Raw genomic sequence first — 23,286 nt, 5'->3', positions numbered from 1 at the left:
GTAGAGCTAAAATGGACAAGACTGATAACAGCTTTGGAGGCCAAATTCCTGTTGGGTTTCAAACAACTATAAGTTACAAGAGGAAAAGTAGCTAGAAAAAAGATGAATTATGTGAGCTTTTTCAGTCTGTTCATAGAAATACAAACCTGAATCACCCCAATTGCAGTCCCCTGTTCCACAGTTCCTCCTCATCCTTCTTCCCCTCAGAAAGCAGGGGAAAAACTCTTATCCCATTTTAATTGCCATTATAAATAGTAAAAGTTTTTTGCTCCTCTACCCTGAAATTTTCCCTGTCCTAACATGGCTCAGCTTCACTAGTACTTCTAAAAGTTCAAATTCTGGTAAAGAAAAATAATCTTCAAGATGTTACAGACCTAAGGCTGCTCTTAACATGGAGTCATCAGTCATTTCAAGTCTGTCACCCCCTCTGTGAGGCAAGGGCTGCTCAGACATCCTAATTTTATCTCATAGATCTAGGGTCTAAAATAAAAAGCCTTACTTCATGTGAACACTGAAAAGAACACAGGGAAACTAAAAGCCAGGACCTTTCTTGCAGCTTACCAAAGTGGGTATGGGTTGTTTCAGCCTCTGGAATATTTCCTCTCTACCCACAAAAGCCAACTCTGCCATATTTGCTTTTATTCATAGAAAATATTTGTTGTCCTAAAATTGATAGCAGGAAACTTTAATGAAGTTGACTTATCCACAGCTTTAATTGGGTCTCTTAATGAATGCTTCAATTCACGTGTTAAAGCACAGCACAGCAGGCTTAAGTTTAAATTCCTGCAAAGACTTTATTAGAATCACATGGAGGGCTGCTGCTCAAAAGCTTTTTCTCTTTTAAGACCACCTTTAATCTTTAGAGTATACTTTGGCCAAGGCAAGGGAGGGGAAGCCGTCTAGAGCCTAACGAATTTCTCATTAGTCCTACTTTCTTACCAGCTTATTTCCATTTTACAGCCATAGAACGCTTAAAGGAGCTCTACTATACATTCATCACTTGAGGCCTAAGGCCTAGGACACTACAGAGCAACATCTTTTAACAAAATGAGCACTTAAGGAAAGTATCAGATTAGGAGTTAAATTTAATCCAGTAGTTTCTCTGCCATGCATTTCTCAACATGCACTTCTGAGTATTATTCTCCCATGCACAACAGTTGCAGGATGGACAAGAATGGAACTCAAAAGAGTATTGAACAAGCTAGACTATTATATCCCGCAGAAACTTCAAGGACTCACCCCCACCAACCTACTCAAGATCAAATGGTATGCCATCTTCAACCCTAGATTATTTGAACAAATCGTAATTAACACATACTTCTCCAACAGATTTATTTTTTCTTTAAAGGAATGGATTTTGAAGAGAAAAACATGGGGCAGAGAGGTATGCAATAAAAATAAATACAAATGTAAGCTGTTTTGCTAATTGGTTTATAACCACAACAAATTAGTACAGAGAAGGCCCTGTACAAAACAACACAATAAAGGTTCAAAGATTGAGGTGTTCCCTTAGGCAAGGCTGAAGATTTCAGTCTCTGGTATTTGGAATTTAGGCTGCAGTCCTTGGTTTTGGATGGATCACTGGGTGTGTCGCACAGTCCATGCTTTTAACCAGATTTGAACAGAAGAATGGCCACTTGGCCCAGGTAGAAGTAGATGAAGTGTTTGGTTTCATGTGTCACGTAACTACCGAAGTTCCTCCCAACAATGCAATGCCAGGTAGGGTTGTACTTCTTGTCAAACTCCTGGGGAGGGGAGGAGGGAGAAAAAGAACACTAGAATTTTAGTGCTAAACCAGAGGTCAGAGTTTGCCTCCTAGATAAGCAGAGCCTGTAGGGGCAGAAAAAAGGAATTATTAGCATCTGCAAATTCTTAGAATGAAAGAAATGTTCCCCAGCTCCAAGTCGCCTACATAGTGCATTAATGCAAACATACTTGCAATCTGAGCTAAGCTGGGGCTAGGATGGGCGGGGCAGAGGCTGGGGAGGTAAAAGGCAGAAAGGGCAGCCTCAAAGACAGAGCGCTTTGTTATTATGCTAATTCCACCTTCATAACTTCTATAATATTCTTATTCATTGACATCAGGTGGTAAGTTCTAGTTTATCATGTTTTTATGTCTAAACAGAACTAAACTACACTCCTACAGTTTGACAATCACCCCCAAATCCAAAAAAATAGTAAATATTTAGCCTAAAATACTCCATTATATCTCATACTCTATTGTAAGTCATTCCAGTATCATTGAAAATAAAAATTCCAAAAGAACAAAGCTTCAATTAGCATCTAAACCCCTGTACATCATTAATCTAAAGGGACAAGACACTTCATCTTTAACGTCAATAGCCCTCCTTCCCACCTCTACCCTGATGGTGTTAACCTACCACCTGGTCCTCAAGGATAGCAAAATGCAGTAATTCCCTATCTTCCTCATTCCAAAGGGCTCTAGGGACTAGAATGCCTGTGTTAATTTCTTCACTAGATAACCCCAGGCAGGGGCCAAAGCTAATCTTTTTCTTTGAAATTCTTAAAAGTCTTTGGTTAGTTAGGCAACCAGAACATCTTTTAGATTAAAGGGAATAACATTCTTACAAGCTAGACCAACGCACTGCTGCCTTTGTCAAAAAAGGTATGTCTGTTCCGTCTTAAGTCTTTCATCTTCTCATTCTCCATTGGAACCCTCCCACGGCTTAGGCTGCCAGCTTCCTCCCTTTCCAGAAAACATAGCTCGAGAAGTTGGCAGGCCTGCCAGCTTTCTACAGACTGCCATTTACCAAGCCCCCACCCCAGTCCCCAACCACCACTACCACCCACTTTCCCTCAACTGCCGACTGACTCCCCACTGAAGGCTGGCAAGATCTCCCTCCGGCCCTGCTGGAAACACCCACGCAGCTCTCCCTCACAAACACCCAGATGGATCCTCGGCGCAGCAACCATGCAGAAGGGGGAACCGCTACTCCCTGATCCTAGAAACCGTTGCTAGGTGGCGCTTTCCCCGCGGAGCTGGGTAATAAAAAAAACTTCGGGCGCTGAGGGTCTGATCTTCTCAAGAGGAGTGCAAAATTCATCTGCCTCCTTTCTGGAAACCTCTACACCCGCGTTGCCTCGCAGGCCGGGAGAATCTCTGCCAGCGCCCCGGGGACCCAGGATCGGGGAGAAGGAACTAAGTTGTAACTCGCCCCAGCTGTGCGCAAACTGCCCGAGACCCCCACGCCCGCGCCCAATCCTCACCTTCTTGATATGGGCCGCAATGTCCTTCTCTATATTATACTTCTCCAATGCCTGAGTAGCACACTCCACAGAGTCCTGTTGCATCTCCTCCGACATATCGGCATTTTTGATCACGGCCTTTCGGTCACACATGGTTACCTGGGGGGCGAGGCCCAAGCAAACGGTGAGGAGTTGCGGGGTGGGCTGCGCCCGCGAAGCGCCAGCTTTCCCAGCCCGCTCCGCCCGCCCCGCGCCACGCCATGCCACCCCGGGACGACGCCCCCCACCCCACTTCTCAGGAAGCGCGGGCCGCGCGGACCGAACGGCGGGAGAAGTCCAGCAGGGAACGAAGCCAGGTAGCGGAGACCCCTGTCGCTCACCAAGGAGCAGGGGGTGGCCGACCGCAACAGTCTCCTGGGGGAGGGGCTGGCGAGGTTCAGGCCCGACAATAGCAGCGGTCGCTACTGAAGCCGTGGCGCATCTAAGGAGCCCCAAGCCAGCCGCCGCCGCCTAGTGCCTAGGCCCCGCCTTGCTCCCGCCAGCCCCGCCTCCCGCTGGACGTCCTTATTGGCTTGACGCAACCACCAGGACTCTCCCATTGGCCCATGGGCTCAATGGTTCCCTCAGGATCTTTCGCCTGCATTTTATTGCAAACCACAATGCACCGCTCTCGGCGTCGGTTGCCCCGGCAATGGGCCGCATGCGGTGAGGCCCGAACTCCCGGCTGGTGGAGCTGGGGCTGGGTCACGAGGACCACCCAGCGGCTAGAAAGGTGCGAAGGGAGCTTCAGCCCAAGCCAAGAGAAGTAATTCCAAGTTTACGGAGGTTGTCCCAGGATGTGTTCTCCAATAAGGGTAGTCTTGGGAAGTTGGGTATTCTACGTTCCCCCTCCTCCACTCCAGATCAGAAAGATTTACTGATTCTGACCGAGTTGGCCAATCCCTTCACTAAAAGGGTATCTCCGAAGCAGGGTCGGTTCCGTGGGCAAGTGACCAGTGCAGTCCCAGATGAGGGGTCCCAGGATTTGGTTTGAAACTCTGCTGTTTCATTCTTGAAATTCTTTTTTTTTTTAAAACAAGGGACGCCACATTTTCATATTGCATTGGGCACGCAATTACGCAGCTGGACCTCCTCTGAAATGTGGTGTGTGGAGGGTGGTTAGAGGGCCTCAGAAATGGGAGAGGGTTTGAATTAAAAGACTGAACCCAAGAGTGGAGTCTCCCGCTGGGCAAAGCAGAGGTTCTTTAAGGGGTGGGGGTGCGGCCCTCTAAGTGGATTTGGGAGTGCTGATCCCAGGTGTATGTGTCAAGGGTGGAGCCTCTTGCTCTGATGAGGCAGTCTTTCCTGTGTGGGAGTTTCTTGGTGAGGATTTCTCTCTGGGGTGGCGGTGCCATAAAGGATAGATAGGCACCTCAATCCCTTAGAGGTACTTCCTCTGTTTTGGGGAGACTAACCACTAAGTGATTAAAAAAGCGAGGTCTTGGGTGGGGGCGAGCAGGGTCACATGCGGATTTAAATCCCAGCCCTGTCATTTACTAATTGTTTGAACCTCAGCTTTTTATCTGTAAAGGAGGACAAAATATAAAAGTAAATTACTTCATAGGGATGTTGGAAATATTAAATAAACGAATGCATTTGAAGTTCTCAGCGTGACTTGTGGCACATAGTAAGGGCTGAAGAAACTTATCAATAACTGTCAGCTTATGGAACTGTACCAAGAGTTACAGCAAGGTTTTGAACAACCAACCCTTAAATGCCTTTAATGGATTCTTGAACCTCCATAAACAAGTTATCAGTTTAATCAAGTAACCAGAAGCTTCCTGTTTACATTTCTGCACGTTTCTTCTTGACCACCTACTCTCATTAACCCAGAGCCCCTTACAATTTGATCAGAGTCACACAACTCCAAAGAGAAACAGGTAGGGGAGGGGGGAGGGTATAGCTCATTGGTAGAGCACATGCTTAGCATGCACAAGGTCCTGGGTTCAATCCCTGGTACCTCCATTAAAAAAAAAAAAAATTGAAACCCCTAATTACCTCCTCCCAAAAAGAAACAGGTAGAAATAATGAGAAACTCAGGCACCACATATGCATGTCAATTAAATCAAATTAAGAGGCCTTTCCCAGTTCCAGCTTTCCAGTGGTGGGATTATGGGTTTGACAAGATAAAGTAGTTCTAATAAGGTGTCACTCCTGAGGAAGAAGTTGGATTGGCAATGGGAGTGAAACTGGTTAGTGCTTCTACCTGACTTGGGTGTATGATTCAGAGCTGTGGAATCTGATGCTGATGCCAGAACCTGAATCTCTCTCTTGGGGACCCATACACACAGACATATATATAATTTTTAAAAATTCCTCTGATCTATGGCTTGGCCAGCCTCGCCTTGTTTGAGCAGAAGGAGCTGAGAGTAAAGTGGATGAGGTCATAAGAACAGCAGCTGTGTAGTGGTTGCTTCCCACCAAGTGCTTTGCATTCACTCAGTTATTCCTCACAACAGCTGTGCCTGGGACCCCTTTCCTCCCACCTCCCTCTTGGCATAACCTCTGCTCATTTCGATTTGAGCTCAAATGCCTCCTTCCCTAAAGGATCATCTCTGCTTTCCCTCTGCCACCACCCTTCAGTTACTCTCTACAATAACACTTTTATTTCCTCCGTTGTACTTGCCTCATTTATTCCTTCAGAACAAATTCACAGGAATTATCTCATGTATTTATTTGCTTGGTTATTGTCTGTCCCTGCCTGTCTTGTTCACTGCTGCATCTTCAGCATCTAATTCAGTGTCTGCATACATAGCATGCATTGAGTTAAATATGCATTGAATTAAAAATACCAGGTCTTATATCTCCATTTTACAGATTAGGACATTGACTTTCACAAGGTCATGCTTTTCATATATGAATACATTCCAGGTCTGGAAGACCCTAAAATCCATTCTTTTAACTTCAGTACATTTAGCTGAGTAGACAGTGTGCCTTTTTCTTACTTATAATTCTGAAGAAAAGGAATTTGAAATAAGATGATTTAAAGGTTTTCTAACACATAAGAGGATTTTGTTCAATAAATGCCCATAGGTTTTCCTCCATTTGTAGCACCTGCCTTCCCCAGTATCTCCTGTGTTTGCTGCTCATCTCAACCAGCTCCTGACCCTAATTATTTTCTTTAAAAGTGAATGAAGAGCACTATCAGAAACTCGGGCTTTTCTGACCTGTGTTTAACCCCAAGAGACCGTTTGGGGAGTATTGTTTCTAGGAACTAACTACCTTTTTCATTCCTTTACCACCTATTTCTGCAGAATCATTTCTCATTTCCTATCTACTTATTCCACAATGAAGCCAGCAATAAATATCCCCTGCTTACAAGATAAATGTACTGTGTAGGATTTGGATGCTTGAAATATATACCCAGAGTCAGTTACAGCCCCATCCTCAAGGAGTTTCTAGTCAACAGTAACCTGATCCTTCTAATATCTTAGGTTTGGGGATTTGAAAGGGCTTTAGAAATCCAGGGGCTCAGCAGGTAATATTAATGAGAGAGGTGACGTAGGTGGTGCAATAGGGAGTGGTGGAGACTGTGACAAATAGAAAAGCCCTTTCAAAGATGCCAAGTAGGTGTTGCAATTTGGGAATACTGACCCAGTGTTGCTAAATCTTCTGATTTTCAAGAAAGATGAGAAATCTAAATTATTTTTATGAGCAATGTTAATTTTAAAATGTTGGTCACAAATTAATTTCTTAAAACACAGTGCAGTCTAGATATGACCTATAGGCCTCCAGTTTGCAACCTCTTATCTAGTTCAATAACTACTCTCTTTTTGTAACCAGAAGACAGACTCAGAGAAGTATAATTTAAAAGAAAAATACATACAAATATATATATATATATATATTTGATCTTTGTCCAAAGATCCTAGCACAGAGCTCTTAAAACCCTTGGAATTATTTGAGTGATAAGAGCATCTTTTTTTAAATCATAATGAGACCCCATCAACTACAATGGAGTTTAGGTAATGAAGTGACTGACTCTTTGTGGGGAGTGTGGCTAGATACCTTCAGATACATAGATAGCTTCAGATATCTAGATAGCTGGTCACCAGAGGACACAACCATGTGATTAGAGGGCTGAAACTCTCAGCGCTCTATCCCCACCCATGTCCCCTTCCCTCCATCTTCTCCATCTCCCGACCTCCTGGGAGGGAAGAGGAACTGGAGGTTGAATTCAGTCTCCATAAAGACTCCAAAACCATGAGGTGCTGTCAGGGTGGCATACCCAGCGAGGGCATGGAAACTGCACCAACCCCCACCCCTCCCATACCCTGCCTTATGTGTGTCTCCTATTTGGCTGTTCGTGAGTTGCATCCTTTGCAATCTGTAATAGTAAGTAGAGTATGTTCCTGAGTTCTGTGAGTTGTTCTACAGAATTATTAAACCTGAGGAGGCGGTCATTGGGAACCCAAATTTGTAGTCAGCTGGGCTCAGTGAGGGGAGCCTGGTAACTTGATCTGCTGCTGGCGTCGGAAGAGGGGGCAATCCTGTGGGACTGTGCCTTTAGCCTGTGGGGTTCTTGCTAACTCTGGGAATGAGTGTCAGAAATGAATAAAAGTTGGACACCCAGTTGATGTTGGAGAATTGATGTGGAACCATAAGTATTTGGTGTTAGGAAAACAAACACAGTATCAGAAGTGTGGTCAGAAAAGACATCACAGAAGGGAATAGACCTGCCCATGATTGCACAGCAAGTTAGTTACAGAGCCAAATCTCAGAGATGGTCTGACTCCAAACCTAGTGCTCTTTCCATCACATATGACAGGCTGGCTTATCCCGGGGCGCTGGGGATTTCACAGTTTCCGGGAGTGAACGGAGCGTAGCCTATGCTTGCTACTTGGCACGTGATGTTTGCTGAATGAATGCGACTAAATGAGTGGGTATAGCAGCAAAATGCCTGCACTCAGAGCTGCATGAAGACAGTATCTGGCAGGAGGGAAGGTTCAGCTCATCACAGGCACTAGGGGTATTCCATAAGAAGGCAAGAAAGTGGAAACTCAGCGGTATACTTGGCTAATCAGTACCATCCAATCAGATGTAGAGAGCCCAAGAACAGGTCATTTCCAGAGTCCTCCGGAAGCTCAGATGACACTAAGGCAAACCCACCACGACTCCGCCAAGTAGAAACCCAAGGTACGTTTCCTAAATCATCCTCATTATTTTTGCCATACCTGCACCTTACCTCTACTTCTATTTCTTCAATATTTTTCTTTAAACTCCCTATGTTTTAAAAATAAATGTACTTTTGTAAGGCAAAGTTATACCACTACAATAAATGGAAAACTAGTGTCATTTGTCATAAATACAAGGTAACTATAAAATATAGATATTAGAATATAAAACATTTTGTCCTCATATTGCTAAACAGATCTGAGTCCCTACTAGTGATATGTGTGCCACACATGGGAAATGCTGCCCTAGAGGAGGGTTCTTAAAGGGGGATCCATGGGTGGATTGCAAAGGTGCTACAAGCCCCCTGGAATTATGCGCAAAATGTGTGTTGTGCTCACAGGCATTTTTCCAGGGAGAGGAGCTGTACCTTCCATCAGAGACACAGAGTCAGAACCCAAAGAGGATAAAGAATAATTGCTCTAGAATAACTCAGACTCCTGGAATGAATGCAAGATTCCCTCACCAGGTCCCAATGAATTGGCCCATCTGGGGTTCCATAGCATCATATGTCTAGACAATTCACTTTACTCCACTCCCAGCTGCTAAATTTTCTTGAGAAGCCTTGTGAGCCTGAAAACATGCATTTTTTATTCTTACCACCAGAAATCATAATTAGGGGGAGGCAAAACTTCTGAGATCATAGGCTTTGGAATCAGACGGACCTGGGAAAAATCAAGTTGTGTGCCCTCTTACAAGTTAGTTAGCCTCTCAGAAGCACAGGGTCCTGATTTTTAAACAGAGATAATACCTTCATTATAGGGTGGTGGCAAGGATATTAAATAATGCATCTAAAGACCTAGCCAAGGTCCAAAAGACGGTAGCTACTGCTGTTGTGTATTGAGACCTTACTATGTGCCAGGCATTGGGGACATATTATCTCCTTGACTTCTCACAACTCTATGAGGTGGATTTTAAGAGCTGTTGGTCTCTCCATTACAGAGATGAGGAAAATGAGGTGCAGAGAGGTGAAGTCCCTTGCCTAAAGTCACATTGCTAGGAAATGACAGGGCTGGGATTTGAACTCTAGTCTGTCTGACTCCACAGTCCTTCATGGTAGATGGAAACTCTGGGCTGCCCCACCTCGCAGACAAAGAGCTGATGTGTGTCCCCTGGGACTCTAAGCATCCCTGGCTCCTGGCAGGAGCTCCCTAAATATATGTTGGGTGGATGGATGGATGGATGGACCGAAGAAAAGATGGGCATTTCAAACTAATTCAATATTGCTTCCTCTCAAACCTGATCCTAGATTAGCCATCAGACTTTCCCAGGGCCCTCAGAAAGACCATTGGAATTGTTCATAAGCACGCTGAGGGATTCCTTGCAGGGATTAGAGATCTAAGCTCCCAAAATAGGCTAGAAAAGACCACAGCCTGTGCCACCTCCACACCACCACTGGCCTAGAATTGCACTGTTCCCAGCCCTGTCCAGCAATCATTCTTCAAGATTTTCTGGGACCTCAAGTTCTTTCTTGGACCATGAGTTCTGTCACCAGCCTAGCAGCTCCAGCCCTCCTTTACCTGAAAGGAAGTATGAGCAGATGTGACCCCGCAGTCCCCAGAGTTGATTCAAGGACGCCATCCAGAAAGGAAGGGCTCCGTGCGAGAATGTGCAGGGCCTAGGTCTGACCCTAGAAGCTTTCTCCCCATGGAGAAGGGCTGGCACTAGCCTGGGGCTGGCAAGGGAACTGAGTTTTGGAGCCAAGTACTGTATACTGCAGTGCGGGGAGAGTGAGGCCAGACAGACGGGGACAACTCAGGGGAGAAAAATCTCCCCTCTGGCCAATAGCCAAGCCTCACCTGAATGGACAGACACCCTGAAGTTTCATTGCTCAGCCTCCTGTCCATGGGGGTAGAAGATAATTTTGGGCACGTCCAGAGTGGCCTAATGGGCCCTCCTCAGCTTCCAATTAGTGGGCAGAGCATCCCAGAGTAGAGGCTAAAAGTACAATCTTTGAAGCCAGGCAGACCTGGGTGTGCATCCTCACCCTGCCCCTACTAAGGTGTGTGACCTTAGGTAAGTGAGTCCACCTCTCTGACCCTCAGTTTCCTCAGCTGTAAAATGGGGATTGTAATAGTCCTTGTTTCTCAGGGACAATTTGAAGATTGAAATAGTGCATGTAAAGTGGGTAGTATAGGACTTGGCACATGGCAAAGGTCAGTGATGTTAGTGGTGGTGCCCTAAACCAGGATTCTTCAACCTCAGCACCAACATTTTGGACCAGAAAGGTTTCTTATTGTGCAGGGGCTGTCCCTAGCCTCACACCCAGTTGTTAACCAAAAATGTCTCAGACAGTGCCAAATGTCCTCTGGAGGGTGAAACTGCCCCAGGTTGAGAACCAGTGCCCTAAATAATCTAGGCTGAGTCCGAATGCCACAGACCCCAAACTCACAGCCCTGTGTAAAGACCACAAGGCGGGCGAGCCTACTTATCCACATAGGGATGGGATGTCCAACAATGGCAAAACAAGTTCCCTCCAGCACAGACTAAGAGGCAGGACCTGAGTCTGCTCTAGGAGCCCCCTCTGACTCACTAGGTGACCGTGCTGTCACTCTTTAATTATATGCAAAGTGGCCTCAAGTTAAATCTCAACTATTCTAGGGCCCCAGATAAAGGAACAGGTAGTTGGTATCTGATTTCTGGCATCTCCATTCTTATTCACTGACTAGGAGGAAAGCTGACTCTCCAGAATTGAAGAGTTCATTCAGACCTTCACCCATGATTGCTGAGAGATTCTGGCGAGAGAACTAGTGTCAGTAGTCACTGTCTGGGTGCTGGGGATTATGATATTATGACTCATGATAAGAAATATATACTTGGTCGTTTTCCAGTTCCTGGCTCAGAACTCCCCAAACCCTTTGAATTTTCTGAGCAACAAGAGCAGTAGGAGCATCTTTTGTTATAATATTTGGTCTCATCCTCAGTTCCTGAAATCACTTCAGAGCCATGAAGGTAAAATGAGTGCCTTGTTATTCATAACAAGCCCCTTTCCACCACAACTGGGTTTATGCTAATGAGCTGACTTTTGGAAAGCACCTGAGGTGAAGGCTGGTTGTGAGTGGAGCCAATCATGGGATTAGAGGGTTGGAACATTCAATCCCACCCCTGACACTCAAAGTGGGAAGAGGGGCTGGAGATTGAGTCCAATCACCAATGACCAATGATTCAATCAACCATGCCTATGTAATGAAGCTTCCATAAAAACCCAAAAGGATGGGGTTCAGAGAGCTTTCAGGCTGGTGAACACGTGGAGGTGCAGGGAGGGTGATGCCCCTGGAGAGGACATGGAAGCTCCACACCTTCCCACATACTGTGTCCAATGTGTCTTTCCCACCTGGCTCTTCCTGAGTTATATCCTTTCATAATAAACCAGTGATCCACTAAGTAAAATGAGTTCTGTGAGCTGCTCTAGCAAATTAATTGAACTCAAGGAGTGGGTCATAGGAATCTCTGACTTAAAGTCAGCTGTTCAAAAGTATAGGTAACAACCTATGCTTGCAACTGGCATCTGAAGTGAACTTGACGGGAAGCCTTGTAGGACTGAATGCTTAACCAATGGAATCTGATGCTATATCCGGGTAGAAGGTGTCAGAATTGAGTTGAGTCGTAGGACACCCAGCTGGTATCTGGAGAATTGTGTGTTGGTGTGAGGGAAGCCCCTACCTCCCCACACATCTTAATTGGTGATCAGAATCCTATCAGGGATGTACAAGAGAACAAAACAGGCAAGATCCCTTCTTTGTGGAACTTATATTCTAGCAAGAGAATAAAGATAATAAATAAGCAAAAATATGCCTGACCTTGATAAGGGCAACGGATAAAAAAATAGAATAAAAAAACCAAAGATGACAGAGTGAGAGGTCTTGTCTTCAACAGAGGTTTCCAGGCAGGCCTCTCTGAGAAGGTGCCATTTGAGCCAAGACTTGAGGACCTGGCTACTGGGTGGAGGACAAAGTGTGGGGAAGCCAGTGGGAGCAAAGAGAACAGGAAGAGGCTGTTGCAGCAATCCAGGTGAGAAGTGATGGTGGCTTGGACCAGGACGGTAGCCGCAGAGGTAGAATGAGAGGTGTCTGGATTCTGGATATACTCTGAAAGTGGAGCTGACAGATTTGCTGATTAATTGAATGCAGGGTGTGAGGGAAAGAGAGGAGTCAAGCATGACTCCAAGACTTGTGGCCTAAACAACGAGAAGAATAGATTGAGATGGGGAAAGCTGGCCAAAACAGAAACAAAAAGTTGTTTTGGCGATGTTAAGTTTGAGACACCTGTTAGACACTCCAAGTGGAGATGTCAAATATGCAGTTGGATATATGAGTTCTGGGAAGAGGTCCAGGCTAGAGCTATAATTTGGGGAGTCATCAGATTATAGATGACATTTAAAGCCATGGGACTTGATGAGATCACCACTGAGGGAGGAGTACGTGTAGATAGACGAGGTAATGCTTATTCAGCTAGCAACATTCTCTGAGCTTTCACTGTGGGCCAGGCCCCAAGCTAGGTGCTAGGTAGAGAGATGTACATCCCTCGACACCTGAGAAAGAGATGCTCCATTACTTATTTAATTTTTCCTGTCTGAGTGCTTTGCCCACTTAGAAGATAAACACTGAGAGTTCCTGCCCTGCCTCTTAGTCACTTGTTCATTTTATTAAAAGAGAGATTTATCCACTTGGTACTAGGTCCCCATCTAAGTCCTAGGGACATGAAAGGGAGCAAGTCAGACCTGTCCTCCTGTCCTCATGGAATTTACACTTTATGTGTGGAGGAGATGGACATTGAACAAGATGCACATGATGATGTGATTACAGTTATGACAAAGGCAAAGATGGAGACCAATAGGCTGGTGTGAAAGCTGTTAATGGGGGCTCTCCTCTAGCCTGGGAGGCAGGAAAGGCTTTTCTGGGAAGTCACATTTGAGCAACAATCTAAAGGAGCTGGAACCTGGGCTAAGGTAAAGTGCAGGGAGCTCTTCTGGTGGAAGGAACACGCATACTCAAAGGCTTTGAAGGCCAGGAGGAGGTTGACAGCTGAAGGAAGGTCAACCTGACTAACAGAGACGTGATTTGGGGGAGTATAGGAGAGATAAGGCTGGAGACATGAGCAGTAGCCAGACCTTCAGGGCTTTGTGAGCCTGGTTAAGACACATGGATTCTGTCTTGAAGCCACCAGCGGCCTTGAAAAGCTATTGGTAGGGGAGGGTAGAGTGCAGTGGTAGAGTGTGTGCTTAGCATGCACGAGGTCCTGGGTTCAATCCTCAGTACCTCCATTAAAATAATAATAATTAAAAAATAAATAAAAATAAAACCTAATTACCTCCCTCCCCCGCTCCAAGAAAAAGGATAAAATACTGGGCTTTACAATGGAAAAAAAAATAGAGAAAAAAAAGAATATGAAAAAATTTTTAAAATTTTCTAAATTAAAAAAAGATTTAAAGAAAGGCTATTGGTGGGGTCCCACATGATCAGAGGATCACTGAGGAGAATGGGCTGGGGGGCCCATCCTGGTGTGGCAGCCAGGACACCAGTGAGGAAGTTCTTGACTGCTGCCCTTTGCCTCAGCCCCTCAGTTCCTGCATTTTAAACATCTGTTTGCAGAACCTCAGTTCTCTCCAGGGCAGCAGGGGATGCAAAGAGGTTGTCACTCTCTCTCAGTAAAAGCAGAACACTTGATACTCCCCAATTTGTCAACTGGGGATCTCAAAGTCAGAGCTCAAGGCTGGACTTTAAAAATCTGTCTCTTCTAGGAGACACATCCCCAAAGAGGCTCCAAAGGTATTGTTTCCTTAGCAGGGGTGTCAGGTGGTTCTGGCCGGAGCCTCTGTGACTCTCTCCTCTGTGACCGTTTTCCATCTAAGTTTATATAAATCAGCCTCCTGGATCTATGGGCCCTTTACTGTGAGGCTATAAAGTAAAATAACATAATAAGTGCCACCAACTACAGCTGTTCTCAATCTCCATGTCACGGTCATTACATGTATGAAATATTTACGGAGTTTTTGACCAATTGGTTTTCTTTCCTGACATCCATTTTTCATTAAAAATGACAAAAACAGTAAATGTACAAAGTAGAAGATACAGAAGAACACAAAGTATAAATTATAAATATTAACTAGGCAGAGATAACCATTATTAATATTTTGCCCTAAATATATATAGACTTTTTCTATGCGTACGTATATACATATCCATATTCATATAATACCTATCATGTTGTGTACATCATTTTTGTTACTTGCTTTTCCATGTCCTTAAAAAGCCTTCTACAACATGATTTTTCAATCGCTTCTTAATAGTTCATCATTAATCTTTTGAAATAATCCCTTATCATTGGACACAGCTTGTTTCCAATTCTTCAATATTATAGTGATGCTTTGTTCTAATGAAATGTCTTTCAAAATTAAAAATAATCTGTTTTAGGAGTTACTAAGTTTTTCTGGGTATTTCCCATGTATACATGTTATTAAACCTTTGTGTAATTTTCTTCTGTTTGGGTAAAAAAAATCTGTATTACTCTACTTTCAAAAACAAACTGTATTCACTGTACCAAAAACAAACACTGCAGACATTTAGAACATGGTAATCTTACAACTCAAAGATAACTTTTAAAATTAGGTTTTTTTTTTAATGCAGAATATAGTTTTTTCTTTCTTTTTACCAAAATGGGATGATAGTGGGTTTTCCATGTCACAACATATAGATTTAGTTCACGTCATCCTTTTAATGAACTTCCCTACGTTTCCAGCACCACCTCTACCCACACACCCACTTTTGCATGGACACACAGTCTCCTGTCCAGTTACCATGCAGCAACCATTCGGGCCATCTCCTTGGTGCTGAGTCCATCCCCTCCACTCCTGAAATTCCCTCTTCTCCTTCTCCTACATCATCAATTTCCACTGTCTACCGGATTATTCCCAGCAGCATACAAATGTGCTGTTACATCCCCCATCTTTAAAAAATACCTCCCTTGTCTACACATTTTCCTCTGCCTACCACCCCATTTCAGCTCTCTTCCAAAGAGTTGTCTGTACTCACTGTCTCCAATTCAGACCTGTAAGAAACAAATTTCTCTTGCTTGAAGCCACCCAGTATGATATTTTGTTACAGCAGCCTAAACAGACTAAGACACTTTCCATTCTCTCTTCAGTCCATTCCACCAAAACAGTCTATGGAGTGACCCATGACCACCATGCTGCCAAGTCCAGGGGCCAGTTCTCAGCATCCTTCATTGATGTACTTGTCACAGTGCTCTCTTCCTCTTTGAAGCTCATTCTTCGCTTGGCTTCCAGGATTCCCGGGACTCTGCCTGTTCTCCTCCTGTCTCATTGGCTGCTCCTCCTCAGCTTCATCTATTGTTTCTGTCTCTTCTCCCTGACCTTGAAAGGAAGAAGTGTCCCAGGCCTCAGTCTTTGGACTGCTTCTCATGGTTTCTATTTTCCAGGTTTTGAATACCATCTCCATACTCATGACTCCTGTCTTAGTCTGTTTAGGATGCTATAACAGAATATCTTAGACTCTGTGGCTTCTAAACAATAGATATTTATTTTTCACAGTTCTAGAGGCCAGAAGCCCAAGATCAGGGTGCCAACGCTGGGAGGTTGTGGGGAGGGCCCACTTCCTGGTTCATAGATGGCCGTCTTCTCCCTGTGTCCTCTTGTGGTGGAAGGGGCGAGGGAGCTCTCTGAGGCCTCTTCTATAAGGGCCCTAATACTATTCACGAGGGTTTTACACTCATGACCTAATTACGTCTCCAAAGTGCCACCTTCTATACTATCACATTGGGGGTTAGGCTTCAACATATGAATTTTGGGGGATACATAAACATTCAGTCTATAGGAACCCCCAAATTTGAAGTCAGCCAGGAAGAAGTATGGGTAGACTGGTAACCCCATTTGCAGCTGGCATCTGAACTGAGGGGAAGTCTTGTGGGACTAAACCCTTAACCTGTGGGGATCTGCACTAACTCTGGGTAGTGTCAGAATTGAAGTGAATTATTGGACACCGAATTGGTGTTGGAGAACTGGTGTGGAAAAATGACACATTTGGTGTTGGAAGTGGTATCAACAACAAAAAAAAAAAGACACTACAGGAAGTCCCTGGATATCAGCACAGTGCTAGACATACAGATTTCAATAAATATAAAAATGATTAGCCACAAATATGAGAAAAGAAAAAAAGATATGAATAAATGTAAAACGATACCAAACTTCTGGATGGGAAAGCCAATTATAGCAAAAATGGAAAAAAGTTTTCTCCGTGTAAATTTATAGATTCAACATCATTTCAAAGAAAAGAAGGTACCATACAGAACTTGATAAAAAGATTCTAAAATGTGCTTAGACAAATCAACTGGCAAAAATACTGAGGGAATGAAAGGAGCAATAGGGGACAACTAGGCCTTCCAGAGGTACAAACTGGGAGGAAGGCTCTAGACTGGGGTCACACAGGTCTTGGCACCACTGAATGCTAACGTACTAAGTCAGGGACCTGAAGGCTAAGGAGGGTATGGTCAGGAAAAAGACTGGGGAGGTAGATGTGGGGAAATCAATGTTCCAAGGAGAGGTAGCCCCTGAAAGACCCAGTAAAGGCTTTCAGACACAGCAGATCCTGGAAAAGCTGGAAGACCTGGCTAAGGGGAGGTAAGGGAGAGACTGGTGGAGGCAAATCATGAAGGGCAAAGATAAGGGGGTGCAGATGGGGCTTTCTCCGGGGGGGGGGGGGCAGACACTGTCTCCTCCACCGCTGGGACCCTAGCATCTAGTGCAGTGCACACAGTAGGTGCTCCATAAAAATCTTGCAGATCTTTTCATACCTACATTATGGATTTGGTCTTTTAAACATCTGCATGGTATTCAGATCTGCACATCTCCCACGTAACTAGTCCCCTCTGGATGGACCCTGAGGTTGCTTCCAGTTTCTAGGGGAATTAACAGTTATTAATAAACATCGCAGCATTTTGAATACAGCCCCCTCTGCAGCCCGTCTTCCTCAAGCCCACAAGAGATCCCTGCGTTTTGCTTGGTCCTGTTTTGCTTTCCTTCTAGCTTCCAAACAAGCATCCTTTTGCTTTTCACAGCTCCCCTAGAAGACTGTGAGACTCTCTTCCCCTCAGGCTCTCCCCTCCCCACTGCTTGAGAGTCTCACCCCCTTTACAATCATCCTAGTCAGTGATATACAATAAACATTTGTACGAGCAGCTGAAATACGTAGCATCGACATGTATAATCTAACCCAGTTGGGCTCTGATTTACACTTGGGCTTCTCACTCTGTCACTGGTGGCTCTAGAGTGAGAAAGAAACACCCCTCACCCCCACCTAACTGTGCTGAGCTATGCAGCTTCTCCAAAGAACCAAGCCCTCTTCTGTCCTCCCAGCTTTCTCTCTGCACATGCTTTTCCTTCTGCCTGGAATGCTCTTCTTCTCTCCTCATGTACTTGGTTAACACTAGCTGGTACTTCAGGTCTCAGCTTAGAAGCCAGTCCCTCCAGGAAGTCTTCCCTGAACACTCCATGGTGTCTGGGTTAAGAGATGCAGGAGCACCCGGTGCCATCGCCTTTTTAGTTGTATGTGAATATTGTGAGGACACAATTTGGGTCTTGATCACTGTCGTGTCCCTGGCACTCGGCACAGAGCCAGGCTGTTCTGCAGCTCAGTAAATACTCAGTTGAATGAGTGAACAAATGTCAAGTGGGCAAGGAGTGGGGTAAGCTACCAAAGTCCGAGATGCCACATACACAACCCTGGGCTCTTTGAGCTGGGGTCAAAGCATTCCATGAGGGAAAAAAACCTGGTCTCCTGCAGGCACCATCAAGGAGTGCGCCTTAACAAGACAAACTGGCAGCCCATGAGAAGGATGGAATAATAAAAGAACTCGTCCCCAGCTGCCTAGCTCCAGGGAACGTTTGTCAATGTGACATTCACAGAAGCCCTGCACATGTGCTGGCTGAGGGGGAGAGCCAGCCTCAGTCAGACAGAAGGAGAGTCAGCTACTGTGCACATGTTAGTACTGGGGGAGGTATGGGTTGGGTTTTGCTGGGGAGGCAGTGGCTCACTGATCCCTGAAGCCCTGTGAATCCAAGAAAAAGAAGCCTTGACAATGACAAGCTATTCGAGGACTCCATCTCAGAAGACAGCAAGTTGGCAAAAATAAAGCAACAAGGCTACTACAAACTCAGTATGCTCACTGCTTTGAATGCACCTCATATAAAAGCAGGCCCTTGGGTTTCTATCTGCCTGGCCACATTCAAAGAAACATCAGTTCATTATCCAAAAATAACTGGAAATGTTAACGATTTTCTGCAGTCTCTTAAGAGAACATCAAAGGGGAATAATATTCACAACGTACCGCAACTCTTCTTGAATTATCTTTCCCATCTTTTTCCTCTTCTCATCCTCCCACACATGACACTTGCTTCTCTAAAGCTCTCTGCACCTCCCTCCAAACTCTCTCCAAACCTCCTAGTTCTGCTGCTGCTTCTCCCCTTCCTCCCCTGCATGGCTCAGTTCTTAATTACGTAGATCTCCAGAATACATTTGATTTTACTCCATCGCACAAATATAGTGGCAAAGAATGACAGAAAGCTCCCGGGGTGCAGTGACCAGAAACACATTCCACAGTGACCCAGCCCAAGACCTCCCTGCCAGCCTGGACCAGTTTCGCTGAGATGACTCATTTTCCCACCAATGGTTTACTCCCCCATCACTTCCTCTTCTGCCCACTGCTCCCAGGGGCGAGGGTCTGGCAGAAGCTCATGACTGAGCCTGGCAGAGAGGGCTGGCATGCCAGAGGGGGCTGACATCATAGGGAAAGGGAGGAAACCAGATGGGCAGGTTCATAGAATGTTTTATCCCCACTGTTAATTGTTTTATTATTATTTTTTATTGGGCACTGCCCTACTCCCTAGTAGGGAGTAAATGGCTTGCTGTGGGAAATGCATTAACTCTTAACAGTCTGCCACGGTCAAAGGCTTCTTTTCAATCTGAAGACAATCCCATTGGTGCCATTCTTATCATCATATTAGCAATGATGAATTTTATTGGGCCCCCATATAGTTAAAGCTCCTCCCTGTATCCCATGTATCTGAGGACTCCAGTGTCATCCACCATCACCTGGTCATGCACCTGGAATTGTTTTCAGTGGAGAAGGCACACAGAGCTGGAGCCATCACATCTTATCCTTCCTTCTTACGTCCTTCACACACATCTGAACTCATCATTGTTCATCCTCTCCACATTAGTTCCTTCTGCTTTATTGCCCATCTCAGAACAATACCACTGTGTAACCAGTACCCCAAGCCAGAAACCTGGGAACTGACCCGGACTCCTTCTCCTTCCTCAGCTCCCACATCCAGTCTATCTCCAAGTCCTATGAGATAGGATATGAGGTATCCCAAGGACACAAAATCATAGGACTTGGAGATAGACTGTATGTCCATCCAAAGATATGACAGTGTTCTCTGATTAACCTAAAGGTGCATATAGTTAACAGGGATAGCCCCAAGTGGTCTGTTGACTAGCTGGTTACATGGGGAAGTAATGTGGGAGTGGGTCTACCTCTGTCCCTTTATATCAGGCCACTGGCATCTCTTGCTTGGGTGACCACAGTGGTCTCCCCGTTGGTGTCTACCTGCACCCACTCCCGTTATTCCCCCGTGTAACCTGTTTTTAACTATATGCAGCTTTAGGTTAATCTGAGTACACTGTCACATCTTCCCAGAACTATACGAATACAACTTTAAAATCATCAATGGATAATGTAGATTTTTAATGAAGTCACAGGAGGGGGCTTACACTGTGATTTACACAGCAATCTTCCTACCCTGACCCCTTAATTACCTCTCCTCTTTCCCCAAGTTTCCCTATAATGGCTGCTGCATCTCTCCCTGACTCCCTCTCCTTTCCTACAGTCCTGCAGCTACCCTCCAGTCAAATTAGCTCTCAGTCTCCTGCCCTACTCCTACCTCCCACCCCCTCAATTGCCCCTTCTCATCCCAACATAACTCCTTAGAACTCTTCAATGGCTCCTCACTGTCCTCAGTAGAGTCCAAACTCCATAAGATGGTCGACTAAGCCTTGCAAGCCCCAGCCCCAGCTCCTTCTCTCTACTTTTTCCTACTTGAACTCTTTGCCTTAGCCATTCTGTAGGGTGGTAGGGATTGTCCCTGGCCTGCCATGATCTCTTTGATCTGAGCAATGGCTCATGCTGTCCTTTTTGTCCGAAAAGCCTTCCCCTTCTTCTCTATGGTTAATTTCTACTGGTCCCTCAGGGCTCAACCTAAACATCTTCTCTTGGAAGCCTTCCTTATATATAATTGCTAAGACTGCATTAGGTGGTCTCACAGCAGTTTATCCTTATCACAACTGTCCTCTAAATGAACATCTGAATAGTAACTTGCATATACACCTTGAGGACAGAGTTGTATCACTGCTTGCACACAGGTCCTAAATTATAACATGCAGTTGATGATGCTGAATAACTGGACGAGCAAAAGCTCAAAAGGACGTCCCTGCCTAGCATCTGTGGCCTTAGTAGAGAATGGAGCCCATAGGCCTCAAGTAATTTTGGCTTCCTTTGGGTTCTAACCTGCAAAGGTTAGTACCTGGGCTCACAGAAATAAAACCTACCTTTGGGATTCCCTAGATGATCACAAATGACTCATAGCAGTTTAGCTGTCTTCTTCTAATCCAGAAAGGCCATACTTGTCGCATCCCCGCATCTGGGCACATTTTCTAGGCTAGGTGTGAACCAAGACTTTGCACAAGACAAGTTGAATCATTACTATTTACACCTAGAGTCCTATTAGGTCACTTAGCTGACTCCATTTCTGTCTCCCTAGGAGACTACCCGTCCGTCTCCAACAGCACTTTCCAGGCAACAATCATGTAGGAGTGGTAGGACTCAGAGGGTGGTTTTAACACACATAAGCACAACCCCAAAATGAGGAGGCATCTGGACTTTAGGATGCTTTCAGGATACATAAGCTCCTATATATTCTGGTCAGGGCTCTTTCCTGCTTGCCTTCTGAAGGCCAGCAAAGAACTGGAAGCTTTACATAATCCAGAATACAACAGATGGTTCTGATTGTTTTATTGTAGAAATAATTTATTGTTTTATTCCAATTATGAAAGTAGTACATGCTAATTACAGGCAATTTCATAAACACAGAAAAGCATAAATAAAAATATAGAAGTCATTTTCATCAAGAGATATCTCCACAAACATTTGGAAGGTTATTTTCTTCTATGCCTTTTTGTTATAAGCAATGAAAAAAAAAAGTATTTTCTTTTACACAACTGAATAATATTGCATAACATTTCCTCTTTTTTAAGAATATAAAAATAAAACAGTTGCAGTAACAATCTTCAACCTTATACAAGTGTATGACATCCAAAGTGAAAATTCCCACAACTGCATTCTCTAGAGAACTGGTGTCAACGAGTTTAATAAATTCCTTCATAACACATATGTGTAGAACATTTTAAATGAATTTTAATTATTACCAAATTAGCATGACCTAAATATCCTTCAAAACATCATTTAATACTTGTGTAACATTCAATATTATTGTCTGAACCACTCCTTTATTATCAGGAGTTTAATTTTTTTTATTGAACAGAATGTAATGAATACACAAAATTTATTGTGAGGATTTCTTATGTCCTTGTGATAATATCTTACAAGTGGAATTACTGGATCAAGAGGTATATGTGTATAATCAGGGCCTGATATATACGATCAATCTGCCTTCCAAAAAGCTACATACTCAGTAGTTACGTGTCTCTCCTAATTTTTTGTTTGTTTTGATTTTAAAAGGCTCAACTACATTCAGATTCAACGTCTGGTTTTATTCTCTTGCTATTGCTAGCACTAATAGTTTGTGTTTCCTAACTCCCCTCAACATTTTATTATGAGTTTTCAAATATACAGGAAGGTTGAAAAAATCGTACAGTGAACACACCGAATACACCCACCATCAATCATGTTAACATTCTGCTACACTTGCTTTCTCATATATCTACCCATCCGTCAATCCATAAAGGTTTCCTTTTTAATAAGAAAAATCCTTTTAGGTCAAGACTCTTTGGATGCAAGTCCTCATTCTTGTAACGTCCCCAGGTTCAACGCTCTGCACCATGGAATGTAAATGTGGTACCGTTCCAAGGTGGGAGTCTACCTGAGCTCCAGAGCTTCGGAAGGACTCAGCGCGTAGGTTGGAAGCATGGCTTCGGGTTCTAATCTTGACCCCACTATGATACCTCTGTTTTCTCACCTGTAATATTGGAATCCCTCCATACTGGGTGAAGATTAAAAGCACAAACTGCCGGAAGCATTCTATAATGACAGTCGCTATAGTTATGATTCTTTTACTCCCTCCTTGTCTCCGATAAACTTCAAGTCCAAGCTACGGAACCCATCTCAGGCCTTTTACATCCATTTTAAGTCCATCTTGCACCCTCAGTTCTAAGCAATTATAAAACAGGGACAGGCGGGCCCAGAGGGAAACAAACCTGAGGCTGAGAGATCCGCGACAGCCCCGCTCAGCCCAGCCGTCGGGGACTGCTTCAGGCCGCCGCGGGGTCAGCCTGAGGCCCCGGGCCGACTCCCTCCCTCCGGCGCCCGCACCCGGAATGACGGACCGTGGGACCCGCCCTGGACGCTACACCCGCGTCACCTCAGCAAGTGCTCACAAAAGCCTGTGAGGTAAGCAGCGCTAGAGAGGGAGAAAACTGAGGCCCAGGGAGCCTGAGTCACTTGCCCAAGTCCACGGAGCTGGCGCGCGCCTTACCTTCGGGAACTGAATCCACTCTCCTCAGTCTCTACCTCTGGCCTCTCCCGAGCGCCCCCTGCACCTACAGGGAGAACCGGCCGGCG

General features: G+C 44.8%; 1 protein-coding gene across 2 annotated transcripts; it reads right to left on the bottom strand.

Annotated features, from left to right (window-relative positions):
- Positions 1 to 774: 774 nt before the first annotated feature.
- Positions 775 to 23,276, bottom strand: DYNLL1 (dynein light chain LC8-type 1). Of its 2 annotated transcripts, none has more exons than XM_031442784.2 (3): positions 23,201 to 23,276; positions 3,229 to 3,366; positions 775 to 1,745 (listed from the first exon to the last, which is right to left on the bottom strand). In XM_031442784.2, exons 2-3 carry the CDS (start codon positions 3,358 to 3,360, stop codon positions 1,608 to 1,610), a joined length of 270 nt encoding a protein of 89 aa, XP_031298644.1. In that variant the 5' UTR covers positions 3,361 to 3,366; positions 23,201 to 23,276; the 3' UTR covers positions 775 to 1,607. The 2 variants fall into 2 exon arrangements, with proteins under 2 accessions (XP_031298644.1, XP_031298643.1); XM_031442783.2 differs by lacking the exon at positions 23,201 to 23,276 and adding an exon at positions 3,588 to 3,744.
- Between the last annotated feature and the right edge of the window lie 10 nt (positions 23,277 to 23,286).

The sequence above is a fragment of the Camelus dromedarius genome, chromosome 31 (genome assembly GCF_036321535.1).
Source record: "Camelus dromedarius isolate mCamDro1 chromosome 31, mCamDro1.pat, whole genome shotgun sequence".
In the NCBI taxonomy this organism is placed as follows: Eukaryota; Metazoa; Chordata; class Mammalia; order Artiodactyla; family Camelidae; genus Camelus; species Camelus dromedarius.
This window is presented reverse-complemented; position numbering and strand designations above follow the sequence as displayed.